Raw genomic sequence first — 23,909 nt, 5'->3', positions numbered from 1 at the left:
TGGACATGGAGCCCAAGTGCCCTCCCAACCTGGATGGGAACATCTTCCTTTTCCTGCCTTCATGGCACCCTGGGAACTGAAACGCACCCACAGTAGCCACTCCCCAGGCTGAGCAATGCAGTGACTGGGGTCGGGGCCTGCCCTGGGGCCTGGGCCCACACTGGCAGCACCAGAGCCCTGTGTCCCTCTGCTTTTAAGCTCCGGGCAAGGGCAGGAGTGGGTTGGGGTGAAGGCCAGGGTTTGTTGTGGCTTTGATAATGTCAGGGCCTCCCAGGCAAGAGAAAAGTGCAGTTTGCACATTGCTTACATATTTCTTATGAGGCCAGGCTGGGAAATGGTTGGAAATAAAAGCAAGGGAGGGGTAGGCAGACTGTCCTCAAAGACAAGCCCTTGGTGCCACTTGTGCTCCTGGGGGTGAGGGGAAGAGTGTCTCAGTGGGCGTCCAGTGCATAGGATGCTGTGGGCATGGGCACAAGGAGTTACTGTGGTCTTTGTATAGATGTTTCCTGAATGAGCAACCTCTACCCACCACCCTACTCCACCCTCACCCCTGCACCAACCCTGTGTGACCCCAATCTTATCCTCACTGGAGATGCAAAAGCATGCAATAGCTGGATGACACCTGGCAAAGCTGTCACGCTATTTAAGCCCTGGAGGCCAGGGCTGGGACAAGGAGGGGTGAGGGAGAAGTGTCACAGGGCTGGCACCTGGGTCCCCCTGCCTCCCCTTGACCCCATCGCTTGGACATGGGTGGCTGGCGGGGGTAGGAGTGAGACCCACCTCCTGCAGGACCTCCAATCTCTAATCTCGGTGGGCTGCTCCTTTTCATCTGACCTCACCCACCTCCTTCATGTCTGGGGCACAGGTGGGTGACTCCTTGCCTCTGAGGAGCCGGTGGGCAGCCCCTGGCAATCCACTTGGTGCTTTCCCCAAGTCCCACGTCCTGCATCATCTCCTCTGGCCTAAAACACCTCCTCACTCTTTCTTTTTCCTGCCCTTCATTCTGCTTTGCCCCCTTTTCTGACCCTGCTCCAGGATGCTTTGCCTCTGGATCCCTTCTTCCCCAAATGTAGACTGGAGAGGAGAGACATCAGCCAGTCAGAATAGACTCAGGGGCTGGGGGTGTGTGATTGTCCCTGGTCCTTGGCTCCTCCCTCCTCAGATTCCCATCAGCTTCGCCCTCATGACACCCTTGCCCTACGTCTCCTCAGAGTGTCTGAGCAGGTGTCTCCTGGTTCTTGTTTTCCCTCAGCCAGGTGAGATTTTTCTCCCCATTCCACCTGCTCTGGCAACACTGAAGACTCACCTGTCCCAGCCTTCTCCTCCCTCCACCGTGCTACAGCCAGCCAGAAGCTGTTCTGTTTCTATTGACCAGCCAGCTTCTCTTCCCCGAGCTAGTATGTTGACTGATGTTCCATATTAATTGTGTGTTTGTACTCTTTAGAAAGTGGTTCCGTTTTCTACCAGCCTCTCTATTTCTTGCTAGAGAAGTGTGTGTGTGTGTGTGTGTGTGTGTGTGTGTGTGTATTCAGGTTTCTATAGGGTGTCCTTTCACATCGAGAGACAGTGATGTTCCAGAGTAGGCCAGCTGGATTCAGGGCGGAAGGAAGCTTTTGTGTGAGTGATGCCCCTGAAGGTTGCATTTGGCTCCTGGTGGCAGATAAATCAGGACGAGATGGGGCCCTGGCTCAGGGGAGGTGGACAACCGTGGGGAAAGCCCAGGGCCCAGGGAAACAGGAGAACTGGCTCCTAGCCCCAACTCAGGGACCACCGCAGGCCCCTCTCTCAGGCTTTCGGTGCTTTGCTTTCCTTGTCTGTCACATGGAGATACCACCAGTGCCCTGACCCAACCCGCAGACTGTGGAGAGGAGAGAGTGCTCCCTCTAGGATGGCCAGCTCACTGTCCTGGAAACCTCCCAGCTCGCTCCACCTCAGCACTCTTGCCTGTGCTATATTCCCTCCTTGGAATGTCCCCTCCAGGCCCCTCCCCTCCTAAATCCTACTCCTTCAAAGACTCCAGCTAGTTCTTCCCTGATTACTCCAGTTGATAAGTGTTGGGTCTCTTCTTTCAACTTCCATAACATTCAGAGTTGGCATTACCCAATAGCATGTGATTGCTTTTTATTAGGGCTTCTCAATCTCAGCACTATCGACATTTTGAGCTGGATAATTCTTTGTTGTGAGGGGTGTCTCTACCCACTAGATGCCGGCAGCACCCCTCCAGTTATGACGACAAAAAATGCCACCAGACATTGCCAAATGAATCGTGGGGTGCAAAATCACCCCCAGTTAAGAACAATTACCATATAATGCTATTTAGCTTTTTTTTTTCTTGAGGAAGATTAGCCCTGAGCTAACATCTGCTGCCAATCCTCCTCTTTTTGCTGAGGAAGGCTGGCCCTGAGCTAACATCCGTGCCCATCTTCCTCTACTTTATATGTGGGCCGCCTACCACAGCATGGTGTGCCAAGCAGTGCCATGTCCGCACCTAGGATCCCAACCGACGAACCCCGGGCCACCAAAGCAGAATGTGTGAACTTAACTGCTGTGCCACTGTGCCGGCCCCCTATGATCAGATCTTGAAGAACAATTGTTAGCAAGGAACTCTGCTGTTTACAGAAATTTTGTTACAATGAATGTAACCCACGACAAAAATACTTCCAAGCTAAACTCCACTTATTTCAAGTGATGCTTACTCAGATCAAAATCTGAATCACAAAAGAATCGGAACCATCCTTTGAAGCCCACTGCAATGAGCTACACCTTGTATTAGATTCTCTACTGATGGTGTCAGGTTCTGTTCAAGGGAAGAGAAGAAGATGAGAGTTACTAGGAAGATATTTAAAGGCTCGAGTGTTGGAGTAAATAGGCCCTGGGTCTTGCTGGGGCTCTGCCAATCATTGCTTCCTGTCTGTGGACAAGCTGTTTAAACTTCCTGAGCCTTAGTTTCCTTGCCTGAGAAATAGTCATAAATAATGGGAAGCAGGATTAATGAGAAAAATATGCAAGGCGCATATCCTAGTGTCTGACAAACATACTCAGTTAATGTTGGCCTTCTTCCCACCGTGATTTTAGGTCCTCATATTATAGTTGTCCTTGCTTTTTCCTCTTTCCGGCATCGTGGGTAACTCAAGGGCAAGAACTAAACCTAATTCCTCTTTGCACTCCTCTATTGCCTAAGCACAGCGCTTTGCCCATAGTAGGTACTCCACACATTTTTGAAGAATGGGCTATGCACCTGACTTCAGGAAGCCGGGAAGGTAAGGGAGTGCAGACAGACTAGCACCTGCACTCACCACCACCTCTCAGTTTTATAGCCCCGTGTTAATTGCATCCTAATCCTGTAAGTGTATTTGATTCATATTCTTTGTTTCAAGCTGGAAAGGACTCTCGACAAGATCTAATCCAATGCTCTCATTTCTCAGAGGAGGAAACAGGCCCAGTGAGACTGTGTAGCTGTTTCACATACAAAAAACTGAAACAGTCCATTGTCCTACCAGCTTTAGGAAGATTAAGTAGTTTTGCTTTAGTTCCAGCTTCTTCAAATGGTTCCTCTAGAGCAGGCTTTCTCGATGTCGGCACTGTGGGCATTGGGACTGGACAATTCTTTGTTGTGAAGGGCTGTCCTGTGCACTGGAGGAGGTTTAGCAGCATCTCTGGCCTCTACCCACTAGATGCCAGTAATACGCCCCTCCTCCCTTAGTCATGACAATGAGAATTGTCCCTAAACATTGCCAAACGTCTCTGTGAGAACCGCTTGTCTAGACATTACTACAGGTAATATCCCTTCGTATGAAATGCTGAGGCCCTCAGGTTCTCTCACTGAAATGAGATTGCTTTAATGAATAGTTTGCTAGCAAATCTTATTTGCAGTCAACAAGCTCTGGAGAAAAGACAGAGCCACTCTGTAGTGAGCTCCAGGTCTCAGTCACTACTCGGGCTCACGCGTGCCGTATGTGTGTGTCATTTATGTATCATATTCTGCCTACTCCTAGAGGCCTTTGAAGCGGACCCTGACTCATTTCTTTCTCAGAACAACCGGCTATGTTCTGTGTGTTTCCTAGGAGTCTGGGCTGTGTGGAGGGGTGTCCTCCCCGCTCAGAACCCTCCTCACATTGGCCTCTCCTTGTCTGTTTGTCTCTCTGCCCCAGTGGACTTCAAGGTCCATAGCAGCAAAGACAATGACCATCTTATTCACCATTTTACTCAGCATCAGGAGTTTCCCAATAAATGTTTGTTGAATGAATATGTAATAGAAATGATAATATATTGCATTTAGCTGTGGGTCAAAAGTGCAGAAGTTGGCTACAGCTCACTTGGTTTACAATAATCTTTGCTTCTGTTTGTTAGGAGCCTACTATGAACCAGGAACTTTACATGTATCATCTTGCTAATGGCAAACCAACCTTTCCCCACTTGAAAGATGAGGAAATTGAGGCTCAGAGAGTTTGTTGCTTGGGTGATTATATAGCAAGGGGCCCAAATTTGGACCTAGGTTTACCTAATTGCCCGTCTTAGTCCTCTTTGACATAATACCTCTCCTGCTTACAGTCGTAAACCTGCATGTTGGCTCTTTCTATGTATAGGATGAGTGGTTCATGAATAGGGACCAGAAAAATGACTTTATCATTATGTACAATTTAGATTGGTCCACCTTTGCCTGTTTAAGAGATCTGCAGGGACATACAAATAGTCTTTTTACATAAAATTGTCTTAATTCATTTGGGTAACTATAACAAAAATACTGTAGCATAACTATAACAAAAATACTGTAGAGTAATTATAACAAAAATACGGTAGAGTAACTATAATAAAAATACTGTAGACTGGGTGGCTTAAACAACAAATATTTACTTCTCGCAGTTCTGGAGTCTTGGAAGTCCAAGATCAAGGCACTGGCAGATTCAATGTCTGGTGACAGCTTGCTTCCAGTTTATAGATGCTGTGTCCTTCCACGGCAGAAGGGGTGAGGGAGGTCTCTGGGACCTTTTATAATGGCACTAATCCCATTCATGAGGGCTCTACCCTCATGATCTAATCACCCACAGAGGTCCCACCTCCAAATACCATCACATTGGGGATTAGGTTTCAATATATGAGTTTTGAGAGGACACAAACATCAGTCTATAGCAAAATTATTCTCTACAGTAGTGCCCCCCTTATCTTTGGTTTCCCTTTCCATGGTTTTAGTTACCCATGGGCAACCATGGTCAGAAAATATTAAGTGGAAAACTGCAGAAATGAACAATTCATAAATTTTAAATTGCACCCCGTTCTGAGTAGAGTAATGAAATCTTGTGCCATCCTGTTCCGTCCTGCCCAGGACGTGAATCATCCATTTGTCCAGCATATCTATGCTGTATACGCTACCCACTGATAGTTACTTAGTAGCCATCTTGGTTATTGGATTGACTGTCATGGTATTGCAGTGCCTGTGTTCAAGTAACCCTTATTTTACTTAATAATGGCCCCAAAGTGCATGAGCAGTGATGCTGGCAATTTGGACATGCCAAAGAGGAGTTATTGTTGTTAATCTCTTACTGTGTCTAATTTATAAATTAAACTTTATCATAAGTATGTATTATAGGAGAAAACAGTATATATACGGTTCAGTGCTATCTGAGGTTTCAGGCATCCACTGGGTGTTTTGGAACATATCCCCTGTGGACAAGGGGGGGACTATTGTATAATGGCATTCACAGTGACAAGATTTCACGTGTGGCCAAGAGTCAGAGAAACTGTGTTTTAATCCTGAATCAGGGGAGTGGGTATGTACATGGATAGGAAAACATACCAGGCAGGATAAAATCCAAGATGTTAACTTTGCATAAACCAAATTTCCTTTGTAAAATAGTTGCTAAAAGGTCTGACCTGTAGCTCTGCCTCTTTGAAATGAATCTCAACATCCCCTGACCATTCAGTGTTTACCGACCATTCAGTGTTTACCATTTTCTCTCTCGCATTGTCAGATTTTTTTTTTTTAAGATTTTATTTTTTTCCTTTTTCTCCCCAAAGTCCCCCAGTACATAGTTGTATATTCTTCGTTGTGGGTCCTTCTAGTTGTGGCATGTGGGACGCCGCCTCAGCGTGGTTTGATGAGCAGTGCCGCACCCAGGATTCGAACCAACGAAACACTGGGCCGCCTGCAGCGGAGCGCGGGAACTTAACCACTCGGCCACGGGGCCAGGCCCTTGGATTGTCAGATTTTTTAAAATACATAGTATATAAGAATTGTCAACTGTTTATTTCCTATCTACTCTGTCTCCTCAAAGAAATTGCCTGAGGGCAAGGACTCTTACTTTTCGCTGGGACCTTTGCTAGGTGCTCAATCATTGTTGACAATGACAGTAACAAGGATGAAATAGAAAAAGCTATGCTTTCTAGTCAGTAGGTGAACAAGTTTGAGCACCTGTGTGCTCAGCCCCACTCCCTGGTTATGGGGTACCCCAAACGAGGGACGACAAGGCCCTTTTCCTTAAGGAGCTGCAGCCGTATCTGTCCCTTCCTCAGGTAGTGGCAGGTAAGGGCTGAAGAAAATCTGTTTTCCTCTAGTTTACGGCAATCTGTTGAATAGACAAAGCAGGCAGTAGGCAAAGGGAGATGGATAGCCTTCCCACGCTACTTTGCCCTGGCAGGGAGGTCTGCGGCTGGCCAGTAGGAGGCGCTCCAAAGAAACATGCAGAGGGACCCACACAAGATGTGAAGAAAACCACGGCCTCTGGAAAAACACTGCGCTCCTTTCCTCTCTGGTTTTCCTCGGGAGGGACCAGGAGAAACTGGAGGGTCTGGACGGCGGCGAAGATGCCGGGGCTCTTTGCAGTTGCACCTCCATCTCCCCGTGATCCGGGATGAGACACACCGGCTGAGTCTGGGCAGCTGAGCAGAGGGGCGGGACGCGGAGAAGCGCGGTGCAGCGGCGGAGCCCAGCGGATCCTCCCTCTCCCGAGATGCCCCGCCCCATCACTCGAGCCCCGCCCCCGCCCCGGAGGCCCCGCCCCGGAGGCCCCGCCCCCTCCCCGGGCCCAAGCTGGGCTGCGCTCAGTCCCCAGCCCGGGCCCCGGGAGCCTCCAGGCGGAGAGGCTCCCGCTCGCCCCGCGCCGCGGCCTCCGCATGGAGGGGCCCCTGGCTCTGCCAGCTGGGTCGGGGCCGCTCCCGCCGCCGCTGCAGGGAGACGGAGCCGCCGCTGTTCTGGAGCCCGGAGCCCGGCAACACCCGGGACACGAGACGGCGGCGCAGCGGTACAGCGCCCGCCTGCTGCAGGCCGGCTACGAGCCGGAGAGGTGACGCCCAGGGCAGAGCGCGCGGGGCGCATCCGGGGCGGGCGCGGCGGCTCCGGGAACCAGGCAGCGCTGCGGGGGGAAGGGAGGGGCAGGTCCCACCACCTTTGCGCTCTAACAGCGCCAACCTCTAACTTCCTAAAACTGGGCTCAGACGCCACGCAGCCAGCTTTAGTTGGGGGATGCAGGCGGGAACTGTGCAAAGGGTTCAGTGCTGCAGGTCCGAAAAACGCTCCCTAAAATCTTAGCCCAGGATCGGACCTCGTCTACACACCCAACGACACCTGGTCCAAGTGGCTCCTGAGGTTCAAACAGTGCTTGTTGGAGTTTCTGTTCAACTTTGCTTAGTCCTCCTTAGCTGTTTCTTCCTAGAACTGTCTTCAGAGTCTTACTGGCAGGTGTAGGTGTCCAGATGGATTGCCTCCTCAGAGCCGGGCGAGGACACTGTCCCCTCTTGACCATTCACTGAGGTGTGATGAGGCTGCCAGTGCAGCTCACCTCAGGGTCTCTCCTAAGATTCAGGACCCTCTCCTGCCTTTAGTGTGCTGGGGTCTGTAAGGGTCACTGGAGGAAGAGTGGGGGTGTTGAGCTGGGACCCAGGAGGACTGACTGAAAAGGAGACAGTGACTAATCTCTGGATTGTATCGCAGCTTGAAATGCAATCCCGCTATCCTTCCGGTCCAGAGGATTTGGACTTCTTTCTCTGCCCCATCTGTTGGTGCTCAGCAGCTTGGGGAGGTGACCTGGAAGCTGGGTTGGGGGGGGTGGTCTGGGGGAATTAGCCCTGCAGCTCCGCTCAGGGGCTGGCCGCTTATGTAAGAACTTTTAAGGGCTTAAGGGGCTATTGAGTGAAGCCTGGCTCTCCTGCCCCCATGGGGGGCCTCTCTAGAACTGCTTCAGGTTTGGGCGACCCTATCCTTCCTCCCATCCTGGAAATCCAGCTACTGGGGCTCAGGAACCAGGGCAATAAGGAGAGCCCACAGGAGGTTAGGGAGCAGGCTGGGGCACTTGGGGGCTTGATGGAGGCAGTGTCTTGGTTAGAGCAGATATTGCAAAAGTATCGTTTCAGAGCTCAGACCTGGGCCATGCAGGAGCATCCCTTCTCCAGATTGTACTTTGCATCAAGGGGCCATTCCCACCCCCAACCAGGCTCTGAAGAGCATTGTAAAACCTGAACCCCAGCTAGGTGGTGTAATGAGATTCAAAACCTGCTGGCTAGACCTCCATCTGCCATCACTAGCTTAGAGCTGTGGGAAGACGACAGGGCTGGATGAGAAGTCCTGGGTCTGAGGCCAGTGTTACTGCTCTCTGGCTTGAACTTGGGCAAACCGTGTCCCCTGTCCCAGCTCAACAATGCCAATGTTGTTGTTACCTCTTTTTCCCCCCTACCCCCACCCCCAGTCTTCTCCTCAAAAATGTTTTGAAATCTTGTCCCTTCAAACAGCTGCGGACCAGATAGAGACCTCTGGGCTCCCAGCCTCGACCTTGGTGCCCAGTTGGGCACTATTCCCCCACTACTCTGAGGAAGGGGCTCAGGCTGCTCTCCTGCCCTGCTGCCCTCACAGCTGCCAGGTGGGAATCTCAGGGGACCAACACCTCTTCCTTGTGCTGAGGAGGCCCACTGGTTGCCTCGGTGTCTCTGCCCTATGGAGGAAGCAGCTGGGGAAGATCAGGAAGAGGGAGGAGGAAAGTGGTGGGGGTGGGGGGGCTGGGGGAGTGGATTAACAGTTTCTGGAAAAGGACAGCCTAACCCAGGGCTGAGCCCAGCAGCTTAGAGTAATGAGGAGCCCTGACACAGGTCAAAGCAGGAGGGGCTGTGGGGCAGCAGGAGAAGGGAGTGGGGCTGTCAAGTCTATTGTCACTGGGAAGGGGACCCTCCCCACAATGCAGCCTGGCAGCCTCCTCCCCTGGGTCTGAGTTCTAGGCTGGGGCAGGTGTCACATTAAGGTCACCTGAGATGGCAGAACCCAGCTGCTGACCTGGGCCCCAGCCCTGGTGGAACCCTGAATAGTACCCTAGCCATTCCTGACCCATGCTGTAGGGGAAAGTGACCCAGAGCAGGTCCCTTAGAGACCCAAAGAGACCATAGGGTCAGCCTGTGCTCTGTGTCTGCAATTGCCATTATAGCCCTATCCTTCTGTGGCTAGAAAGGTGTCCAGGGCAGCTCTGGATGGCCAGGGTGCTTTCTCTGGCTGGTCTCTCTCTTCTGCCTGGAGGGGGACCTCCAGTGAGAGGTCCTAGTACTGTTCCCTGAGGGTAACCCCCATTCCCCCATATGGCACGGGCACTCTGGATGAGTCTATGAGTGCTGAGGAGTCAAGTGCTTCCCAAACATCCCTGGCAAGCTGGCCACAGCCCCCACTCAGCAGAGAATCCCAGCAGGTCCGCTCCCTCCTTTTCCATGCCAGAGGACCTTCAGAGGCCCCCATCAGGAGGCCTCCTTGGGGCTCCTCTGGTGGAGAAGGAAGCTTGGGGTCTATGATGTTCTGGTCCCTCACAGTTAGAGGAGAGAGGACACTGTGGACGTCTGTGAGTCTCCTCTAGCACTCTCAGTCTCACAGGCCTCATCGCCCCAGCTCTGTGGGAAGCCGCCCCTTCCCTCTGCACACAGATGGAACAGTCTGTGTTTTCCTGGCAGGGTCCCGGGGGCGTCATTGTGGGAGGCTGGGCATCCCATGGAGCCTCCCCTGGGCCTGGCTGCCACCACACCGCTGAAAGGTAAACAAACCAGCCTCCCAGAGCTGAGGAAGGAGGGAGGGAGCATCACAGACAGCCACCTTGCCAGAGAGAGAACTGTGTCCCTGCCCTGCCTTTCGCTCACCTCACCAAGAAGTGAGCTGTGGGGACCACAGGAGGACAGAAGGAGGAGATGGTGGAATTGGGAATTTGGGAATTTGGAGGGGATAGGAATCTGCTCTTTAGCTTTTTTTTCTTTTTTCTTTCTTTTTTTTTTTTTTTTTGAGGAAGATCAGCCCTGAGCTAACATCTGCTGCCAATCCTCCTCTTTTTTTTTTGCTGAGGAAGACTGGCCCTGAGCTAACATCCGTGCCCATCTTCCTCTACTTTATATGTGGGACGCCTACCACAGCATGGCTTGCCAAGCGGTGCCGTGTCCTCACCCAGGATCCGAACTGACAAACCCCGGCCGGTGAACCCCGTGCTGCCAAAGCGGAACATGCACACTTAACTGCTGCGCCACTGGGCCGGCCCCATGCTCTTTAGCTTTTGGTCAGGCAGTCGCATTAGCAGTTCTGGTCACACAAGAGGGAAGGGTCTCCTCCCTGCTACCCTACCTCTGTCCATGTGAATCAATTTGCTACCTAATCTTACTGCCCCCATGTGGAAATCTGGGTCTTGCTGGGCACCCACAGTGACCACACTTCTACTTTGGGAAATTCTCAGAACTTCCCAAGCATCTGTCCCAATTTGTATGCATACGTACTTGGCTAAGCCAGGCCTGTGATCCTCACTCATCTGCCCATCACACTACCCTCCCAAAGGAAAACGAACTTTCCTCTCTGGGGTTAAAACCCCTGGTACCCCACCACTTTCTGAGCTGGGGATTGGACAGGGATGTCAGACTGAAGCACTGGACAGGGCGACAGAAGCAGGGCTGCCCCTCCCTCCCTTCTGAACTGTAGGTTTTGCATCCATAAAATGAGGGTACCTAATAATTGGCAATTAATAGATTGTAGAGTAAATGTGATCATTTATGAAAAATGCCTTGTAAACTGCAGAGAGTTCTAAGGCCACACAAAGGTCAGGGAGTGTCATTGTTAAGAATGCCTGCCCCCTTGGAATGATGTCGGGTTTGGGGGGAGTCACGAGGGAGGGTACACTGCTCAGAGGGTACAACCTTAAACTACTGTGTGTCGGGGAGCTGTGAGTTCAAACCACTTCCTCAGAGCTCCGGGCCCAGATCAGAGTCTGGGCCTTAGTCTTGGGGAAAAGTAAACCATGTTAGAGGTACCCCTGGGGATGGGGACTAGGGCCAGAGTAGACTCAGGCTGGCGGAGGCCGGGTGGCCTGCGGTGGCCCAGGCTGGGGGCGAGCGTGGGGATGCGCTGCGGGGGGTCTAGGAGGCGGGAAGAGACGCGGCGGAGGGGGCGTGTCCCGGCCTGGCTCAGCCCCCTCCTCGGTTGCACCCACACCCCCATCCCCAGCCCCCGCTGTGCCACTGCGGGTGGCCCTGCGCGAGCGTGCGGCCGCGGCGGCTGGGCCGGCCTCCGCGGGGCCCTTTGTGCGGCGCAGGGCGGGGACGGCGGCCTCCCGGGGGAGGGGCGGGAGGAGAGGGCGGTGGCCCGGGCCCGCCCCGCCGCTGCCGCAGCCCCCGCCCCCGGCCTGCCCGGCCCGCGGCGGCAGCGTGGCCGCGGCGTCAGCAGCAGCAGCAGCAGCAGCAGCAGCAGCAGCAGCAGCGGCGGGGCGGCCCGCGCGGGTGTTTATGTCGGGTCGCGGTGTCTCCCGGCAGCATGGCGGACTACCTGATCAGCGGCGGCACCGGCTACGTGCCCGAGGATGGGCTCACCGCGCAGCAGCTCTTCGCGAACGCCGACGGCCTCACCTACAAGTAAGCGCAGGGGCCCTCAGCCCCACCTGGGTGCGCACACCGACACGCCGCGATCCCCCGGCCCCGGCCTTGCACGTGCACCGCGCTCCGCTCGGTGACGCCCGTGTTCCCGGGCCCGATTCGAGCGACTTGGGCGGCGGGGGGCGGGGAGAACTGGGCAAGGGAAGGAAGGCGGCCCGCGCCGCGAGTAGACGGACGTGGCATAGCGACATCACGTCCCTCGGTGCCATGCCCTGTTTCTGGCCAGATCTGGGTCCGATCGTCCCCCTTCCCCCTCTCATGGGCATCTTGGCCGTGTGGATGGGCCTTTCCGCGTGTGGGAAGACGAAATGTGGGAGTTATGGAGACTTGTCTAAGACCTTGGTCCAGGACACCCTCACTCCCAGCGTCACCACGAGAACAGAGGGGGCCCTGGAGCCTAGCTAAGGCAGCTGCTTGGGTGTTACCCCCAGGGGAGGCCCAGCTGGGCAGTTCGGATGGCTCCTTTTTCCACTGTTCAGTCCAGCCCTCTTCCCACTTGTGCCCCTGGGTGCCCACAGGTTAGCACTAGTGCTCCCCTGGACATGAGTATTCTGCGACTACCACCCCCAAACCCACCCCACCTGGGATTTGGGAGGAGGACAAGACCAACCATTTGCCTCTGGCTTAGTCTGCTTTTCTGTGGGCTCTGAGCCAACCGTCCTGCCTGCTGCAGGCCTGGCACTAGCTCTCCTGGCTGCAGGACTGTGGCCCTGCCAGGAAGGAGCATCAGAACCTGGGACTGGGGCGGAGTGGGGATGCTGGCAAGCCAAGAGCATCCCTGCCCTGTCTCCTGCCAGTCCCTGTCCTTGCCTGTAAGCACTCCTGCTTGGCAGGCAGTTTCCCTAGACACAGGACACCTAGTCACTCCTGAGGAGTGTCTCCTCTTGCCTGTCTGTAGTTGGGGTGTGGGCCAGGTGAGGGATGTATGTAATACCTAGAAAATGCCAAGGGGCCCAAACCCCAGCATTTCTTCTCTGGCCTTTAAGGGAGCCACAAAGGCCTCTTCACTTTACGGAAGAGGGGCTGCTGAGGGGCAGGGGCAGGGCAGTTAAGATTCTTTATTTCTTTGGTGGTCTTTGATGATGGGGGAGGGAGTATCTCTTTGATATATTTTTCACTGGAGTTGCCCAGGGACACTCCCTAGGGAAATTCCTAGGAGTTGCTCAAGGGCCTGGGGCAGATTAGAGACCCTCCCCCTCCCATCCACCCTGTAGCTTTTCCTTCCTGTGCTGGGGTGCCTCTACTTTGCTTAGTCCAGTTGGAGGTGTTCCTGAAGTGTGGGACATTTGCATTTGGGTGTGTCTGTCAAGGCCCTGTGATAGGCAGATTGAGCCTGTCGGGGCCCCTGGGCTGTGGCACTGGGCCTTGCCACACCTATGCAGACCTTCTGGGGTTCGCTGTGACCATGGCCAACCTTAGAGTTGGCAGCTGCCATGCTTTGGATGGGGACCCAGTGTCCTGGTCCTAACTGTGAGGACCTTCCTCCCCTTTCCCATCCCAGGCGATGTCTGTTAGTTGCTCCAGTCCAACTGTGCAAACATTTGCCAATGCCTGCTCTGTCCGAACATGCCCCACGCTCAGCCCCCCGGGGTCCCTCCATGCTGTTCTGAACCCTGTGTGACTCAGCAGCCCCGGCATGGGCTGTGCAGCTTATCCTGTGCTGTGTGCTGTGTGGTGTTCATGCCATGCTGCACTACTGAACTGCTCTCAGGTTCATTCCATGTTTGCTTATTGTCTCCCCCTATCAAGATTGAGAAGTTTTTAAGGGCAGGCACTGTATCTCCTGTGTGGCATAACAGGAACTTCTGTGTCCCTTGACAAACTCTGAGTCCTGAAGGCAATGGACATTTTGGGCCAACTGACTTGGTGGCATCCTGGGTCCACAGACCTCCCACAGTCTTTGGCTCTAGCTCTCTGGGCTGGAGTTGCCAAGATGCTAGTGAGGGGCACGAGGGTGGGTCAGCCCTGGCGGGGCAGCAGGAATCAGGGGGGGCTCCAGTCCTGCCCCTCTCCCCACCCCCATGCTGCCTCCCTGGCATGGTAGGTCCTGCCCCTTGCTGGTACCCTCCTCACTTAGTAACACTTGCTTTTCTCTCTTCACAGTGACTTCCTGATTCTCCCAGGATTCATAGACTTCGTAGCTGATGAGGTGGTGAGTACCTCTTCCGTTGATGGGGGAGAGGGGCTGTGTATGTGGAGAAGAGGGTGACTTCTTGCTCAAGGGCAGGGTGTAGGGGAGACCTTCCTTGGGAGTGTGGTGGATGCGGCCTTTATTGGTGCCAGAGAAACTGGCACTGTGCAGTGGGTTATGCCTAATGGGGCAGAGGCAGGAGTGGGGATGCAAGGGTTTCCTGCGTGGTGGGCCTGGCACCGGGCCAGAGGGCTCTCTGTCCCTGACAGAGCCTGAGGTGTGAGGGTCAAGAAGGCCCTAGGAGGGGGTGGGCATGGGTGTGGCTGCCTTATTACCATAGACCAGAAGGATTGGATGTTGTCTGAAATGCTGAGTAAGGAAATGATAGAAGCCAATAAAATTATGAAGACTTTGAATGAAGTGGACAGACTTGTTTGTGGATCTACAACATACAAGAATCTAAAAGAGGGTTTGAAGGAGTTAGATTTTGGACGAATACAAGGAAACACAGTGCCTTGCTTTAGCGGAGGGGCTCAGCAATGAGCCAGATGAATGAGCAATGTCCTTTACACAGTTAACATACGATGAACTCCTAGGAGCCAAGGGTAGTGTTGATGGGTGTAAGCCATTTCGTGGAAAAGTTAGATTATTTTATGATGAATTCTTACACATTAAGAAACAGTTTCTTTCCTTTTGCTGTTATTGATATTTATTGTGGTCTGATTCCCATGAAAGGCCAGAGGGCCCCAGGGTGCCTGGATCACTTATATGTTGGAGAAGGTCACTTCTAGCCTGTGTAGCCAGTGCTGACCCAGACAGATATTTAGGAGGAAATTTGGGCTATTTTGGGTATTTCCCTTATGATAGCAACCATCAGCTATTGAGTTTACCGCAGTTTACCTAGCACCCTGGCTTTGTGCTGGAGCCTAGGCAGTGTGCTGGAAAGAGAGGGATAGAAGAGACCCCTGCCGGCTGACCTGTCCTGTGGCCTCTGTCAGGAAGGCTGTGGCTCTTCTGTGGTATGATGAGAGAGCAGAAGGGGGCGTTGTCTAGACTACAGGGCCAGGGTTCTGAGCCAGGGTCTGTAGATGGACTTTAGGGGCCTTAAATCCCCAAAAATTATATACCACAGTCCATGTCTGAGTGTTTTGGGGGATGGGATCCACACTGTTGGCCTGAATCTCGGAGGGCTCTGATCTGGTCTGACCTACTGTTCATAGGCAGATGCCTCCCAAATGTATATTTGCAGTCCTGAGCTCTTCTTAAGTGGAAGACGCTTCATCACCTACTTTCCTGGATGTCTAATAGGCTCCTTCCCGCACCTTGTCCCTCCTAGTCATCAGCTTCTCCTGCCTGACCCTGTCAGCAGCCTCCTTGGTGGTCTCCCTGCCTCAGGCCTTGCCGCCTAGAATCCGTTCTCCACATCAGACCCTGAGCAACCTCTTTAAAATGTACATCAGATCATGTCTCTCTTCTGCCTCAGACCCTCCAGTGGCTTTTCATCTCAGAATCCAATCTAAACTCGCCTCCCTGGCTTTCAAGGCTACACATCCTGGCCCCCCACCTGCCTCTCGCCCCTCAGCCCCTGCCTCCTGCCCTCTACCCCACTGGCCTTCTTTGTCTTTCTCCACTACGCTTCAGGAAGAGTGGGAATCAGAGGCGGGTTTCACAAACGCCTCCCTCGGCCTGGGACGACAGGCCCTCAGACTTTCCCTTGATTGGCTTCCACTGGTCAGCTCCTGAGAGGGAGGCTTTCCCTGACCACCACATTCTTCTTCCAGGGTCACTTGGCCTTATTGTTTTTCTCTGGAGCCTATGTCCTGACAGAAATCATCTTGTACAGGTTTTCCATCACTTTTCTTCCCAAGTAGAAGGTCAGCTCCAGGAGAGATGGCAGGGACTTGTCTGCCTTGTGCACTGCTGTGTCCCCAGGGCTGTCCTGGTGCTGGGTACATGTAGGAGCTCAGCAGATGTTTGTCAAGTGAATGATAAAACTCTTCACATAGACTCTGCCTCCATCCTCAGGACCTGACTTCAGCCCTGACTCGGAAGATCACGTTGAAGACGCCACTCATCTCCTCTCCCATGGACACTGTGACAGAGGCTGACATGGCCATCGCGATGGCTGTGAGTTGGGCACATGGGTGGGGACCCCAGGGCCAAGGGGACTGAACAGAGTTGGCTGGACATCAGGAGGAATTGGAATCAGAGGTGGGCTTTGCAGAGTGAGGAGGGCTGGCCCCCTGGCTCTGACTACGCTTCCCTTCCACCCCAGCTGATGGGCGGTATTGGTTTCATTCACCACAACTGCACCCCAGAGTTCCAGGCCAACGAGGTGCGGAAGGTCAAGGCAAGTACCAGGCCCATCCCCGGAAAGAAGATGCCACCGTCCGCCCCCACCCCTCAGATCCTCTCACCATCCCTTGCTAGCCCTGCAGGCTGCTGCATTCCCTGGCTGATTGTTGTGGGGTCTTGTCTGCCCTTCTCCACAATGGGGGCCCAGCCCTCATTTTCCTACCAGTCTCTCACCCATTGAGGGCCCTGGCTCCTCTGTGGCATGGCCAGGACACCCGCTGCCGCCTGTGGCCAGGCTGTACACCACCTCTAACTTTCTTCCAGCCTTTTCCTCCCTCTTTCTCTGCCCGCAGAAATTTGAACAGGGCTTCATCACAGACCCCGTGGTGCTGAGCCCCTCACACACCGTAGGCGATGTGCTGGAGGCCAAGATTCGGCATGGCTTCTCTGGCATCCCCATCACTGAGACGGGCACCATGGGCAGCAAGCTGGTGGGCATCGTCACCTCCCGAGACATTGACTTTCTCGCTGAGAAGGACCACACCACCCTCCTTAGTGAGGTACCTGCAGGGCAGGGAAAGGGTGGCTGGGTCAGACAGAAGACCCCACACCCTGGGGCCTCAGGCTGGTGCCTGTGACCAGGGACCAGAGGGAGGCCTGGCTCCGTTCTTTCTTACCTGCCAACCTGCAGGGAAATGTTCCTGGCCCCACAGGTGATGACACCGCGGAATGAGCTGGTGGTGGCTCCAGCAGGTGTGACATTGAAAGAGGCAAATGAAATCCTGCAGCGCAGCAAGAAAGGTACCAGAGAGTAGGCAAAAAAACTCCACACCTCCCAGCCTGGCTCCTGTTCCCCAGGCCCCATGCCTTCACAGCCTTGCAGGTTGTCCCAGGTCCCAGACTGGGCCCTGGGGAAGGTTTGAATAACCTCAGGCGAGAGCATGATTCCTGAGGTCCTTTTCCTGGCTTAGGAAAACCTGTCCCTTATTCAGCATCTTCACAGTATGTTTCCCCCAAAAACTAGTCCTGTGAAGTACTCATCAGAAAGAAAGGGCTTTGTGGTCTTATAAGTCTGCAAAATACTGCTTTCTATATCCCTCATCTTGCATAAAGAATTGTACATTAGCTTATTAAAGGCCCTGAGAAGTCTTGCAGTTAAATATTTTTGACATTGGGGCTGTTGACAAAATGAGTCCCTGACTCATACTGGATTGTTCTCTGGGGGTGGTGTTGGGCAGGGCACATGTTCCTCCCTGCAGGACAGCCTCAGATTTGTGCCCTGCCTAGGAGCTTTTGACCACTGTGGCCTGTGGCCCAGCAGGTGAAAGGCTGCCAGTGCTCAGGGGCTGCCCACCCTCCTGTGGCCAGGCCACAGGGGAGGAAGAGCTCCAGGAACCTGCTTGGCTGTGAGGTTTCTTTGCTTCCTGTTCCTTGGGAAGAGGTCCAGGTACCTAGGAGTACTTCCTGTGTGGGTGCTGTCACCTAGTGGCTGTTATGAGTACTTCAGTGGATGCTCTGGAGTGGTCCATTTTCATCCTCTCTCCCCCCACCCCCACCCCAGTGCCCAGAAGCCTGCTCCTTCATCTTACCTCTGCATTCCTTGTCAGGGAAGCTGCCCATTGTCAATGATCAGGACGAACTAGTGGCCATCATTGCCCGCACCGACCTGAAGAAGAACCGGGACTACCCTCTGGCCTCCAAGGATTCCCACAAGCAGCTGCTGTGTGGGGCAGCTGTGGGCACCCGTGAGGATGACAAATACCGCCTGGACCTGCTCACCCAGGCAGGCGCCGATGTCATAGTGCTGGTACGGGCACTGCTCTGGAGCGCAGGTGGCTCAGTAGAGGCTTAGGAGACCCCTGTTCACCCCTCATTAAGCCTGTGACCCTCCTTGCAGCTCTCCTCCCCGCTCTGAGCGCTCGTGGGAGTCAGAATTAGGAGGGTCACTGGTGCTCTGACAGCTCAGAACAAACTGTGGGCGCCTCCGAGGGTGCTCCGTGCTCATAAGTTGACCCCAGTAGTTATAGCTCACATTCATTGTGAACTTCCAACTCACCAGGCGCCACACAAAGACCTTTATGTAGACAAACTCAGTTCATCCTTCCGACAGCCCCCTGAAGTACAGTTACCACGCCCGCTTGTCAGATGAAGAAACTGAGTCTTTCAGGAGGTTAAGTAATTTTGTTTGGCTGGTGAGTTGGTGAGAACAGGGTATGACCCCAGGCCACATGTCCATGCTGTGGGGACCAGTCCATACAGGGGGTATGAAAGGGCTGTGTTTGCTCTGAGACTATACATTTCTGTGCTTAACCTTCTGGGGAAAGCAGGCCCCTCTGAGAATCAGCTGAGAGCCGTCAAGTGTTTTCTCAGAAAAAAAACACACACACACAAAAAAGTGCGTTCTTGTAACATGTTTCATGATTTCAGGAGTTTGTCCACTCAGTACCCCCTCCCCCAGTGAAGACTCTCAGCCTCTGAGCCTAAGCTTTCCTGTCCCCCTTCTCCCAGGACTCATCCCAAGGGAACTCTGTGTATCAGATCGCCATGGTGCACTATGTCAAGCAGAAGTACCCCCACCTCCAGGTGATTGGGGGGAATGGTGAGTGTGGGGTCCCCTCTCATCCTCAGCCCTTGCCCCCTCACTGTGTAACTTCTTCTCTGTCTTTCACCATCCCTAGGTGATGGCATCACTCCTGCATGGGGGACGGGGGGCTGAATGAATGGGCTTTGGTCTCTGTAGGGGGGGGGAGCTAGACTGGAGGGGCATGCCATCCTCACACTGTTCCTCTTTCCCCAGTGGTGACAGCAGCTCAGGCCAAGAACCTGATTGATGCTGGTGTGGATGGGCTGCGTGTGGGGATGGGCTGCGGCTCCATCTGCATCACCCAAGAAGGTGAGTGTCAGTAGGAGAATGGGTGACTGCCACTTCAAACACTCCACTGGGCCTCCCCAGGCCTCAGGGCCTCACTGTTTCATGCATCCACAGATGCATGTTGAGTGCTGAGTCTGCCAGGCCTCTTCCCGGGTGGTGGGTTCAGGGGTAACTGGGGCTCTGACTCTGCCTGTCTGGGTCACTGACTTGAGGGGGAAGCTTGTGTAAGATGAGGTTACCTGGCATTTTGGATGTGCGCCAGTCTGCTTCTCAGATTCTGGTCAAGGAGGCCCAATCTAGAGGCCCATGGCTGGTGTGAATACTTCTCTGAGGTGCTTGTTGGAAGCCAGCTTCAGTTCGGATTAGCTTTGTGACAAGGCGGATGCTTAAGACATGGAGACAGCATGCCCTGAATGTATAAAGATGTACACCCATGCTACCATGTGGTGACAGTTGGGGAGTCATGAAGCCCTTTTGTGGGGTGGGTTCCTGGACACAAACGGGGAAGGATGAGACCCTGACATGTGTCCCCATGTGGTTGAGGGGTGCTCCTTGGAGGCTGGTGGCTGACTTGTGGGGGCTGGCTTGGTCTGAGGGGATGTACTTGCTCCCTCTAGTGAGGGTCATTTCTCTAGAACACTGAATGACCCATTTGGTCTTCTCTACCAAAAACATCTCCCCGTTTTTGTCTCCAGAGCCTCTGCTTTTAAGTGTCTACCCTTCACCTTAGCTGACACCTCAGTGAAATGTAGGCCTTTGCTCAGTCACTTAACGAATATTAATTGAGCACCTACTGTGTGTCAGGCCCTGTTCTAAACCCTGGGGTGCAGTAGGGACAAAATGAATGAAAGATCCCTCTGGAGAAGGCCTCTTCTCCATATTCTTCAGCCTCGCATCCATCCCTAGATAAGCACTGGTTTCTTAGAATGCCCACATCCAACCTCACACTTAAAAACCTTCGACAGTTAAACTTAAAGAAATGCACACCAGTAGCCCAGAGGAGGCCGTGAGTGCCTAACCCTGCTAACGGGCTTTCAAATGCAAGCCTCATGGGGGAGCTAGTGCCTGGGGCGAGGTGAGACTGGGGACCCCCAGGCCGAGTGCACAGTCTGGGGGCCAGTACCGCTGCCCCCATCAGAGTCTCCCAGAGTGCTGTTATGGATGGGGTGGTCCAGGTTCCTGGAGTGACATTCACCCCGGTGTTATTTGCTGCCACCTATCTTGTGCCTCAGAAGCCTCAACCAGCCCCGCCCTTTTCCCCGAGTGGAGGTCGGGTACAAGGAGAAAGGGGCCTGTACCTGGCTCCTGTGGTGCTGTTGACACCTCTGTCTTGTGTACCCTCCCGCAGTGATGGCCTGTGGTCGACCCCAGGGCACTGCCGTGTACAAGGTGGCCGAGTACGCTCGGCGCTTTGGGGTTCCGGTCATAGCCGATGGCGGCATCCAGACCGTGGGGCACGTGGTCAAGGCCCTGGCCCTTGGAGCCTCCACAGGTGAGCGGGTCTATTGGGCAGGCTGGTGGGGGCTGGGAGCTGGGCGGGGCAGTAGGAGGGATGTGGGACTAGAGGCACTGACCCCTCGCCCGCTGCAGTGATGATGGGCTCCCTGCTCGCCGCCACCACGGAGGCCCCCGGCGAGTACTTCTTCTCGGATGGGGTGAGGCTCAAGAAGTACCGGGGCATGGGCTCACTGGATGCCATGGAGAAGAGCAGCAGCAGTCAGAAACGATACTTCAGGTGCCCTGCCCTGATCCCCGGCCCCAGGCGGATGAGCCCACAACCCTCAGGGTCCCACATGCCATTGACTTCCCAAGATCGTGCCCAATCTCCATACTATAGTTCTGGACACCGAGGCCCAGGGTACAAGTAGCAGACCTGGGACAGAACCTGGGTCACCTGACTCGGAATCTATGCTTTTTATGCTGTAGTCCAAGGAGAGGCTGCTTTGGGGTCCTTCTCAGTGGTATCCCCTCTGCCAGTGCCCTTGAGAGCTGGGGTGGGGTCCCCTGAGCCGTGAGCTGCTTGGCTTAGTCCCCGCCCTCCACGCAGCGAGGGGGATAAGGTGAAGATCGCACAGGGTGTCTCGGGCTCCATCCAGGACAAAGGCTCCATTCAGAAGTTCGTGCCCTACCTCATCGCAGGAATCCAGCATGGCTGCCAGGATATCGGTGCCCGTAGCCTGTCTGTCCTGCGGTGAGTGCTGTGACGAGAGGGGTAGCAGGTGGAGGGGCACTGGGAGTCTCCTGGCTCCGCCTTGCTTCCTTTCTCTTTCTCTCTCTTCTCTGCCCTTGGTACCCCTGACCTAATCTACCCACTTGCCTGCAGGTCCATGATGTACTCAGGAGAGCTCAAGTTTGAGAAGCGGACCATGTCGGCTCAGATCGAGGGTGGTGTCCATGGCCTGCACTCGTAAGTGTGGTGGCTTCCTTGCCCCAGCTGGCTGGCACTGGGTCGGGCAGGTGGGGCCGTGGTTCAGAGGCCAAGCTGAGGTTTCTGGGGCCCCATAGACCATCTGCACCAGGGATGGATGCTGCTGCAGGATATCCCCACCACCCTCCCCTGCAGGGCCCAGCCCATCCTTGAACCCTGTCCTTTAGCCCCCGCAGGCAGGCCCTCCCCTCCCCTCGGGCATCTCCCCCGAGCAGGGCATGGGAGATGTGGCCACTAGCCTCTCCCAGGCTCCCCAGCCCTTGCTTGCTCAGAAGCTTGGTGGCTGGTGGCAGGGGCTGGCAGTGCTGGGCTCTTGCTGGTGGCGGCACCAGGCAGGTAGGTGGAGGCTGGGGGCACGAGCCCTCCAGCAGGGAGAAGGGCAGAGAGACAGATGCCAGGGCCGGTGCTGGGGTGACCATGGGCGGGGGCAGTGCTAGTTGGCAGCAGTAGTTACAGGCATGCGGCCCCGCCCTGGTCGAGAGGGCCTGTCCCCCAAGGCATAGGCGGGCATCTAACCTATGTCTCTTTCTGCCCCATCCTCCCGTAGCTATACCTTTCTGCCGTGTAAGTAACCGCGCTGCCCGGGCCAAGTGTAGAGTAGAGCAGGGGCAGTCTGGGTGGGACCTTGGCTGGGAGCAGGGGGCATTGGGTTGGGGGTGGTGCTGGGGTGTAATCGTGGGACATGGACCCTAGGACCAGCACCGTGGTGGGACAGCCAGCAGTAGCCCCTCCTCTAGCAGAAACACAAATCCCTTCTCGGGTGCAGAGAGGTGTCCCTGACCACAGGCCTGAGGCTGCCCTGTCTTGGACTGGACCCAGTGACTACAAGGGGCCTAGGCCACTGTGTGTGCAGGGATGGGGTGGAGACATGGGCAGCAGAGGTTCAGCTTGGTCTGAGCTTGCTCCGTGAGGATGGGCCGTGCCTTCCTGAGCTGTCTCTCCACCCCCGCACTGAGGACAGTCCACCAGCTGTGGCTGTGGCCAGACGGAGCATGGCTATCCCTGGACCTGGCCTGGTTCTTCCGGGAGCCTTGGCCTGGGGAGGGCAAAGGCACAGAGTCTGCTCTTTCCCCCCTGCTGCCCCCCGTGGCTGAGAGGCAGGGGCTTCTGCAACTCACTGCCTTTCCCACATCTGGGGGCTGCCCTGGCAGTCCAGGGTCTGGGTAAGGGGATCTGGGAAGGCAGCAGGATCCACATACCCACTCTCCTTCCCCTCCTGCCTTGTCCCCACAGTTACGAGAAGCGGCTGTACTGAAGATAGTGGTGGAGGCCGAGGTGGTGGAGGGGGTGCGCCCCAGGGCCCCCCTTTGGGCACAGTGTCCCTCCATAACTGAGCAGTCCACAGATTTGCACTAGGGGTTCCTCAGCTCCTTTCCAGGGAGAGAGGAGGGGAGGCCCTGAGGGTCTGTGGCCCCTCCCTGGGCATCCCCCGCAGAGTCAGGACTGCTCCTGGGGCCAGGCTGCCCTGGGAGGCCCCTGGGTTCCCCCTTCTTCTGTCCCCCTGAGCCCAGCCAGCCTGGGCTCTCAGGCCCTGTGCCTGCCTCAGGTCTTTCTCGCTGCAGCCTGCTCCAGCCCGGCTCCTACTCCTGGGACAGGTGGCCCCTCCTGGCTTCTCCCGTAGGGCACCTCTCTCCCCACCCCCCACCCAGAAATGGTGCTCTCCTGGCCCTGCCTCTGGCCCCTTCCCAGGCTGCTGCCCCCTCAATGATGTGGCACTTCTGGGCTCCTGACCTAGGCCAGAGGGAGGTCTCTGCCCCCTTCCCCTGGTCCTAGGCTACCCAGGCCCTGCTCCTCAGGCCACTCCCCCTGTCCCTGGCCCTGGGGAGGAGGCTGCCCATCATTCCTGACTCACTACCATCCCCAGGTGTACCATTCCCGCCCTCTCCTCTCAGCTGCAGTTGAAGGCTTTAACTTTGCACACTTGGGATCATAGTTGCATCATTGTATATTAAATAATCAGAATAAACCAAGAGGTCTCAACACCTCTGTCATCCTGTCTCTGTCCCTTGTCCATTGGGCACTTGGCCCCCATCCTGGTGGTGAACCACAGCCCAGAGCCCTCTGAGAGCTGGGCTGGAGATGGGGGGCGCCAGGCCCAGCCTCCTCAGGAAGGTGGTGAGGCCTTGCGGTACTCAGAGGGGTGCTGGCACAGGTGGGTCGCATGGTGGGAGGTCTCCCAGGCCGGTGCCCACACCAGCATGCCCTCCTGCTGCCAGCTGGCCAGCAGCTCATGCAGGTGGGCAGTATTGCAGAGGGGTAATTGTGGCTGTAGAAGACCAGCATCGGGGGGCCTCACAGGCAGCTGCCAGAAAGCGCCC

The 23,909-nt window shown here is 55.1% G+C and overlaps 1 protein-coding gene across 2 annotated transcripts; it reads left to right on the top strand.

Annotated features, from left to right (window-relative positions):
• Positions 1-7,062: 7,062 nt before the first annotated feature.
• On the top strand, positions 7,063-23,582 carry IMPDH1 (inosine monophosphate dehydrogenase 1). 2 transcript variants are annotated; one of them, XM_046670398.1, is made up of 16 exons: positions 8,085-8,849; positions 9,916-9,995; positions 11,746-11,844; positions 13,969-14,017; positions 16,022-16,123; positions 16,272-16,346; positions 16,645-16,851; positions 17,005-17,092; positions 17,899-18,098; positions 18,800-18,890; positions 19,089-19,184; positions 20,512-20,655; positions 20,754-20,898; positions 21,211-21,354; positions 21,487-21,570; positions 22,825-23,582. In XM_046670398.1, the coding sequence occupies exons 1-16, from the start codon at positions 8,631-8,633 to the stop codon at positions 22,844-22,846; spliced, it is 1,845 nt and encodes a 614-aa protein (XP_046526354.1). In that variant the 5' UTR covers positions 8,085-8,630; the 3' UTR covers positions 22,847-23,582. The 2 variants fall into 2 exon arrangements, with proteins under 2 accessions (XP_046526355.1, XP_046526354.1); XM_046670399.1 differs by lacking the exons at positions 8,085-8,849; positions 9,916-9,995 and adding an exon at positions 7,063-7,280.
• The last annotated feature ends 327 nt before the right edge of the window (positions 23,583-23,909 follow it).

Source organism: Equus quagga, chromosome 8 (genome assembly GCF_021613505.1).
Source record: "Equus quagga isolate Etosha38 chromosome 8, UCLA_HA_Equagga_1.0, whole genome shotgun sequence".
Classification (NCBI taxonomy): domain Eukaryota; kingdom Metazoa; phylum Chordata; class Mammalia; order Perissodactyla; family Equidae; genus Equus; species Equus quagga.
This window is presented reverse-complemented; position numbering and strand designations above follow the sequence as displayed.

Bases quoted from the DNA above. Each gene is read 5' to 3' on its own strand.
- IMPDH1 (XM_046670398.1), top strand. From the start codon at position 8,631: ATGCCAATGTTGTTGTTACCTCTTTTTCCCCCCTACCCCCACCCCCAG. The intron at 21,355-21,486 runs GTGAGTGCTGTG...ACTTGCCTGCAG, and splicing joins CGTAGCCTGTCTGTCCTGCG to GTCCATGATGTACTCAGGAG. The intron at 21,571-22,824 runs GTAAGTGTGGTG...TTGTCCCCACAG, and splicing joins GGTGTCCATGGCCTGCACTC to TTACGAGAAGCGGCTGTACT.